This window comes from Montipora foliosa, chromosome 1 (assembly GCF_036669935.1).
Source record: "Montipora foliosa isolate CH-2021 chromosome 1, ASM3666993v2, whole genome shotgun sequence".
In the NCBI taxonomy this organism is placed as follows: Eukaryota; Metazoa; Cnidaria; class Anthozoa; order Scleractinia; family Acroporidae; genus Montipora; species Montipora foliosa.
This window is the reverse complement of record NC_090869.1, coordinates 16974995-16991034: the sequence shown is the minus strand read 5'-3', so window position 1 is coordinate 16991034 and position 16040 is coordinate 16974995. Positions and strand designations below refer to the sequence as shown.

The 16040-nt window shown below is 42.3% G+C and overlaps 3 protein-coding genes across 3 annotated transcripts in view; all 3 read right to left on the bottom strand.

Annotated features, from left to right (window-relative positions):
- Positions 1–1505, bottom strand: part of LOC137991413 (uncharacterized) — a 96002-nt gene extending 94497 nt beyond the window's left edge. Inside the window, exons 1-3 of the mRNA XM_068836510.1 lie at positions 1449–1505; positions 312–710; positions 1–149 (exon numbers count right to left, since the gene is read on the bottom strand). The exon at positions 1–149 is cut by the window's left edge and continues 16 nt beyond it. Coding sequence (XP_068692611.1) covers positions 1–149; positions 312–672 — 510 coding nt within the window. The 5' untranslated portion in view covers positions 673–710; positions 1449–1505. The remainder of the gene's footprint in view (positions 150–311; positions 711–1448) is intronic.
- Positions 1506–3481: 1976 nt separating this feature from the next.
- LOC138010450 (uncharacterized) lies at positions 3482–8953 on the bottom strand. The gene is made up of 6 exons (XM_068857418.1): positions 8641–8953; positions 7962–8174; positions 5432–5800; positions 4815–5216; positions 4263–4375; positions 3482–3547 (listed from the first exon to the last, which is right to left on the bottom strand). Exons 1-6 carry the CDS (start codon positions 8951–8953, stop codon positions 3482–3484), a joined length of 1476 nt encoding a protein of 491 aa, XP_068713519.1.
- A 387-nt stretch (positions 8954–9340) lies between these two features.
- LOC138010442 (probable ATP-dependent RNA helicase ddx17) lies at positions 9341–12548 on the bottom strand. The gene is made up of 4 exons (XM_068857406.1): positions 12482–12548; positions 12103–12378; positions 11252–11341; positions 9341–10584 (listed from the first exon to the last, which is right to left on the bottom strand). The coding sequence occupies exons 1-4, from the start codon at positions 12546–12548 to the stop codon at positions 9341–9343; spliced, it is 1677 nt and encodes a 558-aa protein (XP_068713507.1).
- Between the last annotated feature and the right edge of the window lie 3492 nt (positions 12549–16040).

The window sequence follows — 16040 nt, the reverse complement described above, 5'->3', positions numbered from 1 at the left end:
TTTGGGAACTGTGGTTACAGGGATTCGTATGGGAGGTTTTGTTGTTCGTTGTATAGGTGGTCTTGTGGTGGCTATGGGTTTTGGTACTGTCACAAGAGGCTGAGTTGTTGAAGTGACTGGAAGTTCTGTTGTGGTAACCGGCAGGGCTGCTGGTGTGGTGGTAGGTGGAGGTGAAATGTTAGAAGCAGATGTTATGCAGGCTACTATAGGACTTTAATGTCAATGTAATGACAAAGATGATCATGCGCAATTCATCTTTTCAAAAAAAATCTTGTGATCATCGCAAAATGAATAAAAAGAGAAACACTTACTTGTAAAAACAGGAGGTTTGGGAGCTGTGGTTACAGGGATTCGTATGGGAGGTTTTGTTGTTCGTTGTATAGGTGGTCTTGTGGTGGCTATGGGTTTTGGTACTGTCACAAGAGGCTGAGTTGTTGAAGTGACTGGAAGTTCCGTTGTGGTAACCGGCGGGGCTGCTGGTGTGGTGGTAGGTGGAGGTGCTACTGTTGTTGTTGTTGTTGTTGTTGATGTTGTTGAGGATTCCATTGGAGGACAAGGTGTTGGGCATTGAGCTGGACATGGCTGTGGCACAGGGCAGCTTGGTGGAATAACACAGGGCACACATGGTGGCTGAGGTTTGCTAGTTGCTATTGTCCCATTATTGCCTCGCATACATTGTGGCCACGATTGTGGCTTAGCGAGGTGAAAACCTGGAAAGGCAACATGTGACAAATAATGACAACCAGTAAGAAGATATCCATTAACATTAAAAGACATTCTCTTTGTTATTCAAATGTGCCAAACATAAGAACCCTTTTGCTCCTAAAGAGTACCACGACACTTGAAAATTATACTCTTTCTGATGCCAGATGATTTTTTCTCATAACCTGAGGGGGTGAAAGGGTTAAATGAGTCTCCCTTTGGCACATAATGTCAATAGATGACGTCACTTGGGTCTTCACTGTACATGTGCATGTACTGGGTTGTTTGCTGCTCGATTAAACGCAAATCTGGGTTAAAAACCATGGCAATCTGTTCTGATACTTACAATAAACTATTGCTTCTTCAAGCAACTCAGCCCAGGCAATTAATCATCTCCTGGAATCTTTGAGTAGAAATTAGGACATTTTGGAGTAATCCCCTGCCACCTTCGTTTGCATTCGGAGGTCTGTTCTTTTTGAAGAACGACAGAGTCAAAACAATAGGTGTTATTCTAATGCAAATAAGTGCCAGGGTATTCAGTAGTTGAGGCCATTTTACCTTACGGCTTGTAATCGATTTAACAAGTACGCTTTGGTGGTTTGTAGAGAACGAAAACAGGCTTCGATTTTAAGAGGCTTCTCGAGCGTCTTCAATGCCGCCATTTTACATGAGAAACCGCGTACCTTTAGTTTGCAGGCGTCAAAACTGGCACCTTACAACTGTAAGTATTGTGGTGTTTTCGTTACCTTCACTGTCCTCGCAAAGACAAGCGAGCTTTCTGATTTGGCTCTGTGACAGAGCCGTTGTGTAGATATACACTTCATCCACCGCTCCCATAAGGAATCTGCCGCCCTTGTGACTTCCGATTCCTGCTTTCTCGCCCCAGTCTTGTGCTAGGTATCCAGAACCATTTCCTTGGCTGGCAACCTGTGTGTTGACAAATATTGTGGCCAATCCTGCAAGAAGATTTTTAACTTCGCGTTTAAAATGATTTTAATTACCTTCAAATGTAATTTAACCTACTCATAGCTGCTCTTAAACTAGTAAAAATGCTTTGACATTTTTTTCTAACGTACACGTCAATCGTAAGTCATGTCGTAGGCCTGTCGTAAGCTTGTGTCAAGCGACAAAAATCGTACCGTGTAAATCGGCCCAGTAAGCTACTTTCTTATGGCGTGCAGCAGATGCATCGGTGTGACTAGAATAAGCTGGCGCAGAATCCTTCTATTTGAACAAAAACAGTTTAGCAAAACCGCTCTTTTAACCAAAGCATACTGACCTTCTTTCTTGTCATATGTCCCGGCCAGATGAGTCCACTCATTCGATGGCACAACTGCACGCTCAGTAGTTACGTTGAACACCACGTTGCCATCCAAATCGCGAGTGAACCATCGAACCTTTCCATCGAAGACTTCAAAATGGTAAACTCCTGGTTTTATGGGCCAGCCCTCAGGTACCGCGTCAAATAGCGACTGCCGTCCTGCGTTTGACGTCAATTTTATCCACATAGCGATTGTCACACCAGCACTGGGTTTTGGAAAGAACCTTTTCCCGTCTAGTGATACATTGCCGTTGGAAAATACCCCAACCAATCCGCACGCTTTTGGTAATGCAGCTATCTGTGCGTTTTCTAGTGTACCATTGTTGGTTTCGTCGGAAGTATCCAACACGTTCAGGCCCGAGTATCGATCGAAAGGTAAGTGAAGAGCAATGAGGTCTGCTGCTGGAGGAACCACCGGTGCTTGAGTTGGTGCTTTTGTAGGCGTAGTTGGTGTGACGGGTGGAGGTGTTTGGGAAGGTTTTGGTATTGGCGGCTTGACGACGGGAGGTTGTGGAGGAGAAGGCTTGGGAGCAGGAGTTTTCATCGTTGGTTTGCCTGGTATTGGTTGTGGAGCAACAGCCGGTGATAGTTTGGGAAAAGGTCGAGGTTTGTAGCCCCTTGGTGGACACTTAGACCCAGGTTCATAAGGAACTAGAATCAAAGAGACAAATTAGATCACTGCGAAAAACACTGAAATGTTCACCCATTCCGCAAAACAAACCTGAAGTCAATTCCTTATAGTATGAAACTAAGGATTCATTAGCAGCAAAAAGTCAGAGAGTCCCTATCAGGTGTCGACCCACGGCCGACTCATTCCTTTGAAGTTATTAGACCAACCACTCTTATTTTGGTTAACATATCCTTTTCAAATTTGTGTAAAACTAAAGATGATTTTATTTAGTCGTCGTTTTGAAATGACCTTCAGATACTTGTAATCAGTCTCCTCTTTAAAGGTCTTTAAAGAACTCCAATTCTGGCTCCGAAGTTTCACGTTGCTATTGTTTAAGTTATCAGTTCATAAAAACATCAAGTCGTCATTGAACTCTTCCGATCTGATCGGTGTTTTAAATTTATTAGAGTTCCAGGTAAACATGTGGACCTATCAATTAGCATATTGCCTTCTTGATATACTAGTTACTTGAACTTGTTAATAAGCCCCATGCTGCCCCCATTCTTTGAATAGATGTTGCCAAGCAGCACCTACCTATCAAATGCAGTGACTGTGGGATGACTTGTCGTTGCTGCAGATTCTTCTTGGAAACCAGGTGATCTCTTAACGTTGCAAGAGGATCGGCGACCGGTTTACGAAATGTTATTACGAAGAAAATATTGATGATGTAAGGCGTAGTTGGCACGTAAGGGTTCTTCACTTTTCTGGAAATGAAAAGGGCGAAGGAATTATAAAATTGCCAGCAGGACCCCTGAAAAGCTGAAAGATGTAGTAATTAACAGTGAATATTACCTGATACCAGTAAGATGCGCTGCCAAGAAATCTGGATGGACCCCTTTGTAGACGCTAGTGATCTGTTGATGTGACAAGTAACAAAAACTATATCTTTATCAAGTAAAGGGATACAGTTATGTAGCCTAGCTTACATATAGCCCATAGCAGGCGTGTTCTGGTGAATCAGGAGGCTATTGGTCAAATCAAATCGAATAGGAACAAATCAAATTTTGGTATCCGGAGTATCCGATGGAAACCCTGCCCTTGAAGCAGAGTAGGCAGCCAAAAAACTCAATCCCACATATGAAGCCGACTCCGGGAATCAAACCTGGAAGACAATGATGGACCTGCGCCAACCCTTGCTCCCCGATGATAATGATGATGATGATGATGTTGACCTAGACCATGTTAGGGTAAAAAATGTTTTGTCTTTTTTCCCTTTCGTGTACTGTAAATCTAACAAAACGGGAAGTCGTGAGTGCCGTGGCTGAGCTGTTGAACGTAATTCCATGTCTAAGAAGACGTCACAAACTACTTGGAATCCCATTTGTGATAGAAATGTTTGTGACGTCATCTTAGAGGAGGACTCTTTCTAGCGCAGACTTGGGCCGCATAAATTTTGGTTTCCTTGGGTTTTTCGGCGAATGTAGTGAAAACAGCAAAATATGTTTGCTTTGGGAGAAGAAATTTATCTTAGCAATATTCATAATACTGTGGGACGAAGTATTTAACCTTTGTGTAAGTTACAAAATATGAAGAGGTTAACATGATATGTGCACTTTTCGTCCAGCTTACCCCGGTCACGATCTCCTTGTTGAGTTGTCTCAAATACACCAAGGATTTGTCAGTAAGCTGGGCGTACCACACCTGACCCAGCAGCAGCGACGCGCAAGCTTTCTTGGTGAAGGCTTTAACACAGATAAACAGAAAAGCACTGTCATTGGTTAATCAAATGAATTTTGATGAAAACGTTAACTGTTTTCACAAATTTCGTCAAGGTTTGGTTATCAAGGCACGTGAGTGTAAATAATGGTCGAGAGAGAATGAAATGATCCCACATATTTATATACTGTTTAATGCTTGAGAAGATCTTCGATCTGGGAATCTTTAGGCCAAGTCAAAAAGAAAGGCACTGGCCTCAAAGGCTGAGACCTTATTCTTTCTAAATATATGTGAGTTTCGTAACGATTATGGCGTAAATAACAACCTATACTATCTCCGTCTCTTACGCTGCTCCGCTACATAGGTGTATGCATGGAGATAAGCAAATGCTCAAAATCTTTGTTTCTGGGAAGGAACCATCACAAAGACTGTCCAGTAAATTATATTTTTAGACTACACTCTCACCTGTGGGGAACGTTGGAACAATAACGGTTGTTGATATTGAAGACTGCGTCGTCGGTGTCGTCGGCGTCGTCGGTGTCGTCTGTGTCGTCGGTGTCGTCGGCGTCGTCTGTGTCGTCGGCGTCGTCGGTGTCGTCGGCCTCGTCGGCGTCGTTGGCGTCGTCGGCGTCGTCTTCGTCGTCGGCGTCGTCAACGTCGTCGATGTCGACGGCGGTTGCGGGTTTGGCGTTAGTGTTGTCGTCGGTGGAGTTTGTGGTCCACATCCCTCTTGATTCGGCCCACCTGCTGCGGTTCGGTTGTCGGGACAACATCCATATAACGTAATTACGCAGTAAACGTGGTACATTGGTGGAGGTGTGGGTTGAATATTAGGCGTGGCGGCTGGAGAGGTTTGTGTGGCGTTTGCTGTGGAGAAATCGAAGATTGTTTACGCCTTGTTTGGAATCCATTTCTCTCGAACCTACCCGGATGTACGGTATCGTCTATTGCTGATCGTGAGTGTCTTTATTCTTTTGATCTGAACAAGAACAACTCAAAAAAACGACAGCCAGCATATTAAAACAAAGATTATTAGCGTTTATTGAGTATACAAACCAAAAACAGATGAGACTTGCAAATACCTCGACAGTTTGGTGTCATTCCGTTCACACGCGTTCCAGGAATTTCTTTACCAGTGTTTTGGTTCACACACCAGCAATTCGTCCTTCCACTGGCTGGATAATTGTAACATTGCACCTCTTTGTAAAGTCCAGATGGTTCACAATCGGGAATAAACACATCGGCTGCCCCGATTATTTCAGCTTTTTGCTGATCCTTCAAACATTGACTCTCTACTTCTACTTTCAGAGGTAGCTGAACAAGAGGCTGATTTTCCCGAGGCGGGCAGCCCTCCATATCGGGTCCCTTTGCAAAGGTCACGTTGTCATGACAGCATCCATAAGGGCCCAAATGACAGGTAGGAACTTTTGAGGTATCAACGTGAACTTTACCTAAAAGTGAATAGCATATTAATCATGGAATATTAGTAAGTCATTTCACTTGTGAAAGTGAGAAGGACAGAAATGGGTTGATTTAGGGTTGAAGAAGGTCTACACTATACCACTATAAGCCTGGTTTTTACTAGCGACGCAAGAACAAGCGCAATCATAAAGGCTGGTTTTCACTATCGACGGAGTTGGAGTCGGAGTCGTAATCAGAAGCGCAGAGCGACACGATCTAGTGAAAATCAAACTATCGGAGTAGGAAGAAGAATGCCGATTCCGCTTATGGCTCAGGCGCTTACGATCCAGTGAAAGCAACATTGTTGGAATCGAAAGCAGACGCGGAAGAATAAATCAATCTCAATTCTCGATTCCAAGCGTTGTGATTGGTTGGTTCTTCCGCTTCTGCTTGCGATTCCGACAACCTATAGCTAGTTTTCACTGGATCATAAGCGACGGAGTCATAAGCGGGCTCGGAAGAAAATGGGAACGTTTTGATTCTTCTGACTCCGATTCCGTCGGCTTATGACTCCGCTTACGATTCCGATCTTTGAGATATACAGAGATCCGTAAACACAAGAGATCCAAGAGTTCCAAAATGAGGACCGAGACAAAAGGAAAAAATCTTCGGCTGGCTTCCGAGGGTATTAGTTTAACTGTGTTATATGAGACCGGTGGCATAAGCCACCCTACCCACCCCTAGGGTCATAGAAAAGAACTATGCATATATATGGTGATAAAATCCGGGAGTTTTGGTCCGCCATGTTTTGTAGTGAATGCATTTGTTGTTGCGTTAGCTGATTGCAGAAACTGTATAGATCATGCACTCACGTTAACATAAGAAATATCTGATCAAAAAAGGCATGCATCCCAGTTCATCCAAGCCGCGAGAAGTACGTTAGATATTAGGTACCTTAAGCAAGGACGACGATAACGGTTACGAGAACGTTATCTAAAAATATTATTATTATTATTTCGAATCCCGTTATTATAATAAATTCGCGATTATTCCAAGTCGTTCGGCATGAAAAGTGTGTATCAACATACTAGAAACAAAATTGGTGTGAACGGCGTGGATGTTTGGAGAGAAAGTTTAAAAACTATCGTCAATAGGCCATTTTACAGTTGTTTGCTCAGCGACCTAGCCTATGAATGGCTGCGAGGCTGCCGGTGACCTTGCATCGATACAGCCCCCACTGCTTTTATCATGTAAATTAGGTTGTTGTAATGCTAATTAGTCCATATTAACATTACAAAACCGTGAAGGTTTGTATTAAAACAGGGTCACCAGCAGCCTCGCTTCCATTCTTAAGCCAGGTAACTTAGATACAACGCCTTCCAAAAAGCCTCAAATGTGACCATTTCACGTCGTTGTCAGAACGAGAACGGCAAAGATATATATCAAAATGTGAAACACACGCGCGGGGCGTGCAGATCTATTGTTTTTTTTTTCTAATTGAACCTATTGTTTTGTGCCGTGCTCGTTGCCGCCGTCGTCTTCCTTGCTTAAGCTCCCGATTATCTAAAGGTGGGCACACACGAGGGGTCATGTTTCAGGGACATGTTGCAGCGACAAAAAGGTGTGTAGTACACACTCAGGCGACTTGCATTAGGGTCGTTTAGTGGGGACATGTAGCAGGGACAAAATAATAACATGTGCACACACATGAAAATTTTGCGGGTACATGGCCCAGGGATATATTGCAGCGACATGTCCCTTCGTGTGAACTGATACTTTTATAATTGTGCAACACCAATTTGGGGGTGATTTTGTCCGGAACGTGTCCCATGAAGACATGTACCCGCAACATTTTTATGTGCGTGCACATGTTGGGATTTTGTCTCTTCTACATGTCCCCGCTACGCGTCCCTGCTACATGTCGCCTTAGTGTGCACTACATAAGTTTTTTTGTCACTGCAACACGTCGCTGCAACATGACCCCTCGTGTCTGCCCACTTTAAAGAAACAGAGAATGCATGATAATTGAATCAGTGGCAGTCAGAAATCAGAGAGTGAGATGAGATCTCAGCCGGTCTCACGATCCTTCAAGATCTTGCTGGATACTCTAGTGAATGAGTTACTGGAGCGCAAGAGTGATCCCGGTGAACACCATCCTTGCTTCCAGCAATCATTGGAGGAACTCTGCCTTGGTTTTTATTTTAGACGCACCGCATTCTGGTTTCGTTCCATCGCTTGTCCTTGTTCCAATGATTTCCTGGCCTGAGATGTCCACGCACCAACACTGTTTGCCGAACAGCTCATTCTCAAAACACTGCAGAGGCACAAAGTTTCCGGCCAAGTCACACAAAGGGACAAATATGTCAGTGATCAAGGGCGACAATGCAATGTCTCTCTCCTTTTGACACTGAGTTTTAACTTTTTCTGCAATTGAAAAAAGTCAAACGATCACATTTAACTCAATAGAGGAAAAGTAAGCATTTAAAATATAGCAATAATAACAACGCGCTGGCTGTTTAGCTATTAGCTGCAGCAGAGAGACAAACTCTCTTGCCACACCGCTATAGCAAATTATAAGCAAAAACTTTAGCAGTCCTGACTCAGCCACACGTGTTTCCCCCTTTTCGGGCTGGGCTTTCCGTTGTCGAATACCCAATATTACTTGTTTAATTGTATTTGGTTCAGCAACACCTCTTTGAAAAGCTGTTTACGTGTATACTTCACGATTGGTACCTTGCATAGGCCTATTTGTTCCGTTTTGTTCCATAGCCATCAGGCCAGTCATTTTATTCTTTGTATTTGTGCTTTGCCTTTGCACCTATTATACTTTTCTTCGTATTATCCAATAAATCAGATAAAATCAAATGAATGAGTCATGCAAACACTACACCTGGTTCTGTATCGTTGACCATGACTTCTATTTCAACTTCAGTAGCTTTTTGATTCCGAGAAGGCTTGCTTTGTCCTAGCTTAGCTTCCTGGTCATGTTGTTTCTCCATTTTGTTTCCCTTCTTGTTCACTGAAGTAGCTGTGCAATCGGGAATCTCTCCGTCAGATGCTCGGGTTCCTTCTATTTCCTGTCCATCTTCGGTAACACACCAGCACTGCTTAGCAAAGCCTTCGTGTTCAAAGCATTGCACATCGGCATAATTGCCGTCTGGTCTGCATTCAGGTACAAATGCGTCATCCATAGTTTTAGCCATTTGCCGTTCCAGCTGGCATGCTGTTTCTGAGAGAATGGGGAACAAGTGACACATGGTACTCCTCATGTCAAATGAGGAAATTAAAACTTGTGGCCGAGGGTAGCGGTAAAGGACCCTTCTGCCGTAATCTAAAATAACCATATATCTTTGGACGAATTTAGCATTGTCAAAACTCTGCTGATACTAAGATAAGTCAACGAACATTTTATATGCACAACTTTGAGGGAGTTTTTTCTCTTTGATTCTCACTCTCTGCAGCCAAGTTGGACGAAAAAATGTTTCAACATTTAGTGCCAAAAATGTCTTTTTGCGTTACAGTGACGGAACCTCATTGCGTTTTCTCTTTTAGGACTGCCTTGTTAATGCATTCTAGGTAAAATTATCATTTCACTTACTGTTGTTGTTGGTTTCCTTCGTTGGAACAGGAGAGGGGACTGACGCCGAGCTTGGAGCGGGGTAAGATGAATAGGAAGCAGGAGAAGGGTAAGAATAGGGTGCATAACCCGGATAAGGAGCAGGGTATGGTGCATAAGAGGGTGCTGGATACGGTGATGGATATGGTGCCGGGTACGGGGACGGGTATGGATAAGGAGCATAAGCTGGATAGGGTGCCGGGGCAGAAGAAGGTCCTTGAGTTGACGCCTGCGTCTGGACCGATGAAATGTAGTCCGCTGCCTGCTGGTTGTATAGTTCAGTGCTGTTTGACAAATAATCGGTGATATTTCCAGTTGTTTTTGTTTGGGACACGCTGAAATCAGCTGTTCCATTAAAAGAGTTTGTTTGGTTTTGCGCATTTTGCTCCCAATTGTAGGTGCTGCTGTTATCAGCAACCTGTCCGTAAGAAGTATATCCAGCACTGGTATTTGCTTGGGACACACCGAACTCAGATGTCCCATTGAAAGAGTTAGTTTGGTTTGGAGCATTTTGCTCCCAAGTGTAGGTGCTGCTGTTTTCAGCAACCTTTCCGTAAGAAGAATATCCATTGTTGCTCCGATTGTCAGACGGAGCTTCCGTGGCGCTCAAAGCATCTTGGCTCGTAAAGTTTGCAGATTGCTGATCATACTGTGATTCGCTTAGATCCGTTTCAGTGTTGTTGTAGGTATTTGACGACACTTCCGTACTTCTATATAGTGCCACTGGCCCTTCGGTGTTATTGAGTGACATTGATGATACTTCAGAGCTATTATATGAAGTTCCTGGCCATGCAGAGTTATATGACGATGTTGGTGAATTATCAGTTTTGTTTTCGGACGCCGGAAATACATTCCCCATATCGATCTGTTGCTGTTGTTGTTGCTGTTGTGAATCTAAGTTATAAGCAGTCGTGTTTTCACTCGAATCATTAGACGAAGTCAGCTGCGTGGAATCATAAAAATAGTTATTGCTATCAGTATTTCCCTGATCATTGAATGCTTGATCGTAGGCCGTTGCTATTTGCTCTTGTCCCGTCTCTGTCCCATAAGCCGTCGATGAAATGCCGTTATTCGCTGGATTTGACCCGTATTCACTGTCCTTGTAAGAGCTTGGGTCATACAAAGCTGATCTCTGCGTCCTCGTATTTGATTCCTTTAGTGGACGTGGAATGTAGGAGTACTCCGCGGGATTGACATCTATGGTGAGTGTTCGATCCTCTGCAGATAAATTCAAAGGTGGTCTGAAGTCGAGCTCCCTCTATACGATAACTTTTAAGGGGGAGCCGGAGCCCATCTGGAGCGTGCAACCTCCATACAGCGTCTGTGAAACGGCGTTTTCACGAGTAGGTTTGTTTTTAGACTAGCCCTTCCCGCGAATTAGGTCAAAAAACAAAGGCAGTTCCGGTTCGGTGACCCTATGACGTCAGCTTAATCTCTTGTAATTGGTCATCGGGCTCCTGTGGGAGTCTCATTCGCGGGAAATTCAATCTAAAAATAAATCGGTCTGTGAAAACGCCGTTACACGAACACGGTAGAGTTGTAGGCTCCGGGTCATGGGTTCCTGGGGGGAGACGTTATAACCAATTAAATTGTTCTAACTTACGGCCCTCGATCTCGATCTTTCCAATTTCCTATCTAAAGACCCTCCAAAGGACTGATTTTGAGTCATGATGCCGAAAAATCATTTTCATCTATCACAAGACTGTGACTCACTTACATGCAAAGGAGCTCAAGATGACCTGGTCTCTAACACTGAGGCCTCAAAGGGCATGGAGTAAATACCATGGGAGACAGGTGTCTCACCATGTCTGAATGATTGAATTAATATACAGGTTATGATCTTTTAAGTAATCCCCATACCAATGTTTGTGAACTTAATTATTACCTGGTCTATGATTGTATTCTTTTACATTGTCGAATAAGACTACTTCATCTCGTTTGACTTGCTTATGAGTCGCAGAAGCTGGTTTATATCCTAAACACAGAAAAAAATCAGATACATTTAGCTATATATATAGTATAGTCATAACTGGGGTATAAAACTAGATGGGATGCTGGTATATCGCAGGAATATCTTTAGTTATCCATTCAATGTCTCCATTACCGAACTAAAAAAAGAAAAACCCTTCCCTGTTCCAAATGAGTCCGCGAGAAGACCAAAACACTTTATTCGATTGAGGGTCTGATCTTAATTTTCCGTTATCATTTCCAAGATGGCAATTGTCTGAATTGTGGACAGAATAAAATTAAAAAGGTCCCCCTCCCCCTCCTCACCCCCTCCCCACCCCTCAATCCCAAACATGGATGAATCTGATGCACAAGGATCAAACAAGCCATTTTTCTATCCTCATAATATCCTTTAAGTGGCCGGGGAACTGTTTCATATTTTCCCCGGTTTATTTTTACAAAGGTTATTGGTTAAGAGCGTTTGATTTCCATGTTGATATCCCGCTTTAAACAATACCTGGAGTCTGTTCAGTGCTTTGGATCTCAAGCAGAGCAAGAGAAAAAGAGGTTTTTATATTTACTTGCAGTTCTTTCAATGAACGGCCTCACAACTTCAAGCTTTGAATGACGTGTTCTTTGCGGCAACTGAGCATGGCTTATCGAACATATTTGACCTTGAAATTCTTCAGTCCAACAGGTTAAACGTTACCGCAACAGCACCACTTTTACGAATCACCCCTCAGGCAGATCAGAGATAAATTATCGCTATGTAATTACATTCACGCTCACCTGTATCGTAAACAGAATTACTCCAGTGACCACCACAAAAGGAATCCCTTTTGCTCTTACATTCACTGGAACACTTGTCTTGCGAAAGTTCACCGTATCTTCCGTAAGTATTACCACAGAAACAGAGATACGAAAATTGCAGACCAGCGTATTTAAATTCTAACTCTTTGCATTTATGAACACAGATTCTAGCGTTTAACTCCGGCGCATGCACTCTTTGCGGCAGGTCCCTGGGGTCGCTATCTTTGAAACATCCTATGTGATGCAGGCGATGATCTGTGGAGAACGAAAGCATTTCATGAGCGTCCCACTCGAGGTAAAGCATCAAGTTTCTTAATCATAGAGAATATAATTTTCCAAGGTCCGTAATTTTTAATACCTTTTGGTCTCTTCGTCCATGATGTCGGAAGAATCGTCAACACGAAAAGGACCCAAGCGAGTCGCATTATATCAGACCCGCCCTAGTGTTTCAGAACCTTGATTTCTCCGTTTCTGCTTAAGAGTCTGGGGAAAGTAAAAAAATAAAATAAAATAGCCATGTTAGCTTACCACAAAGTTGCGAATATGTCGCAAATTCACTGTTCTCAGTGTCAAACATTTTAAAGTTTGCAGCGTATTTCGTTGCTTAAACCTGGGTGGAGAGAGGCAACGTGATAGTTAAGTGTCTTGCCCAAGTACACAATACAACGTCCCCGGCCAGGACCCGAATCCGGACCACTCGATCCGGCGTCGAGCGCACTAACCATGAAAGACACATGTATATATGAACTGGGAAGAAACATTTTAAGATCTCATGTCTTTCATATACATAGTCCTCACTAACAATTTAAATTTAATGCGTTATTCACGATCACTTTTTACATTAAGTGTGATAGCACCGAGTTACATGTGAAACACTCCAGTCGTTCCATTCTCTCCAGGGAAGTCAGGATGGCTTGGTGGTCATCAACGAGGCCTCCAACCTCTGAGACCGAGGTTTAACCCTGAGGTCGCATATGGGGTGAGTTTCAGTCGATCTCAATCTGGCTGCGAGGGTTTTTATCCGGTTACTCCAGTTTTCCTTCCTCCTCAAACTCGACTCCCAGACAATTACATCTGGCTGGGTCTGCGGTGCTTCGAGATCACACATGGATTATATGGCGGCCGCCGCGCGGCGCCTTCACACGCATTCTATCCCATCCCGTTGAGCCGGTTGGTCCTCAAAAGCCCTTGTAGGGAGCGGTCAACTGAGCACATTTACATTTACAATGCGTAGGACCTTTTTCGGCTCGATTTAGAATATAAAAAAAATTCTCTATATGATCAAAGACGACTAACGTCATTTCAAGTTAGGAATTATTGTCAATATCTTTGCCCAATATTAAAAGCGGACCAAATTAGCTAACCCTGGACCGGAGAACGCGATGAAAAATTTGACTGCAGCTCTTAAAAGTCTTCTCCTGTATTAAGAAAAATCTTGTACTATTCGAGATGCTCTGGTCAAATGAAGCACTGTCACTCAAGGCAAGGCAAACATTCCTACGTTGACCTCGATATGTGGGCGCGCTTTACCACTAACCCAAGACCACAGAAACACGCCTCTACATTTTGTGTAAGAAACTGAATTTGAATCATTCCGACTGGGGGCCCGAACTGCGGTAAAAGTACTCTCCGCGCCAGAAGTAGATTGTTCGACAACTAAAATACAAATGAGAGACTTTCTACTTCAAAAAAGTTTGAAACAAGTAGATTGGCTGCAATGAAGGTCCTGCCCTTTAAACGGCTGGAAGAACATCGTAATTTATATTTGAAATCATGACAAATGATCCGCTTGACTGAACTTGAGACTGTGTAGTAAAATCCACTCGTCCGAGAAATAATAAAACAACGCAAGTTTCTACACTGTATCTGGCTATACCCAAGAGATAGACCCCGAAGGGTATGACATACAATTTCCAAAAAAGAACTGTTTTTCGAAGGTTTCAATACTCTGAAACAAGTATTCTCTTCAATCTGTTTCTCACATCGATCAACTCTGACTATGTACTCTCTTAATTAAAGTGTATGTCAAGTCTTGAATATGTGAAAACAAATCAGTAACTACTTGGATACGCTCTAAAAATTAAAATCCGTATGTAGCTGGTGGAAATAATGTCAATTGTAAGAATGCTGTACTATGAAATCTCATTTACTTGACACTCTGCATAAGGCGCATTTGCCATTTAAGCGTAAAAGGTTTCCAAAAAAATAAACATGGACTCATTTCTATCTTTAAAATGGAGTTTTTGTCATGTCATGGTAAAAGTTCGATTTAAATTTACAACCTAGCGATATACTTTACAACAAAGAGACTTGGTGATCATATTATGTGTAGAAAACGTCAAAAGAGGGGACCTAAATAAAGCTTTAAATTTTCGCTAACTTAAGTACCAACCTCTCCAAAAGAAGATCTAACCAAAACCTCGCTAGCGCTCTTAATTTTCGCTGGATTTTCTACTGACGTTAATTCTTGCAAACGATATTTTTTTTACTGGATCCATAGCAGAATCGCTGTCATGAAAAAACTCTTTGAATTATATTCAACCTATTTACGAATTAATGAGATGCGAGGAACACTGACATGGCGGGTTGCCTATTCTTGGTGCTACCTGCCTCAAAAAACAAGAAAGTTTTCTTCTTCGTTTCTATCATCAAGTACGGATTATATACATTAACAAGCTGAACGTTAGTTCATAGTTTATCACATTTGTCGAAATCTCGAAATCTGTGTTTACAGACCAAGTTGTTGTATCAAATTTAATGCGTACCAAAATTAGTTTCTTCCTTGATCAAACATCCATAACACAGAATTTGAAAGACGCATTGGTTCCGTTTCTATCGGCGGTAGTGAAGATAGGAAATATAATTTAGCTTGTTTAGCGATTCAAACTGAGTTCACAGACTAACTTGATCCACTTAAGGTACTGTGATACAAAATGAATCGAAAGAAAGAAGAAAATAAATGAATCAGACCTTCACCTCATTTAACTTCACCCAAAGAGTTGAAACTATGCAGTTGAGTTACATGCGATAAGTACCCCAAGTAAGACCAAATCTCGATTGAGAAATGTTATTTGGCAATCGACAAGCAGAGGAATGGAATCTTTGGCGCTACTTTAGTTGGACGTTCTGTTCCATATTTGACTCTTTCTGTTTTTATTCTGTTGAAAGTGACCAGTCTATCAACTTGGACAAAATGGCGGATGAAACTCTCCTCCGAGTACAGTTCGTATAAGCAAGATATAATAATTTGATGCAACCAGGCTATTCAATTATGATAGGAAGCTGCATCTTCAACAACTCAATAACCACGATGTTCCACGAAGCTAGACGGGAGTCCTGTCTAGGGTCATTCATAATTTTGGCAAATAATTCAATTCTAGAAATGAATTGTTTACAAACTGCAGTTAACATTGATACGAACTCGACGTCTTTCTTCCCATTACACCATTTTTAGTTTTAAATTTATACGTAAATTTGTAAAATATATCATGGTCGCGAAAATAGCTTACCATTTTGATGCTGTCTGATTTCATTCAAATCAAATTATGAGTTGTACCATATTACACAATAGATGATCTACAAACATTGGATTTCTCCTACCTCTGTTCTGTTAAAACACCAATCTTTGACTTGAACAAAATTCCAGTTTTTGGGAATATGTAACCTTTCCCTATTTCGCTTTTTCAGTTCACGTCATTTGAAATCAGCTATGTTTCCATGTTTTCACTTAATTCGCGGTCTCGTCTTCACTTCTTTGGCAATTTCCCTTTACCAACAAAAGAAATTCAATATTAATGATTGCTTCGACGAGCTTCGGTTGCCATTTTCACGCAGGACTGAATTAAACATTCATATAGCTGACCAGTGAAAACTCCGAGACCATGGTAAAAAACCTGCCCCCACCTACTTTGTATTAT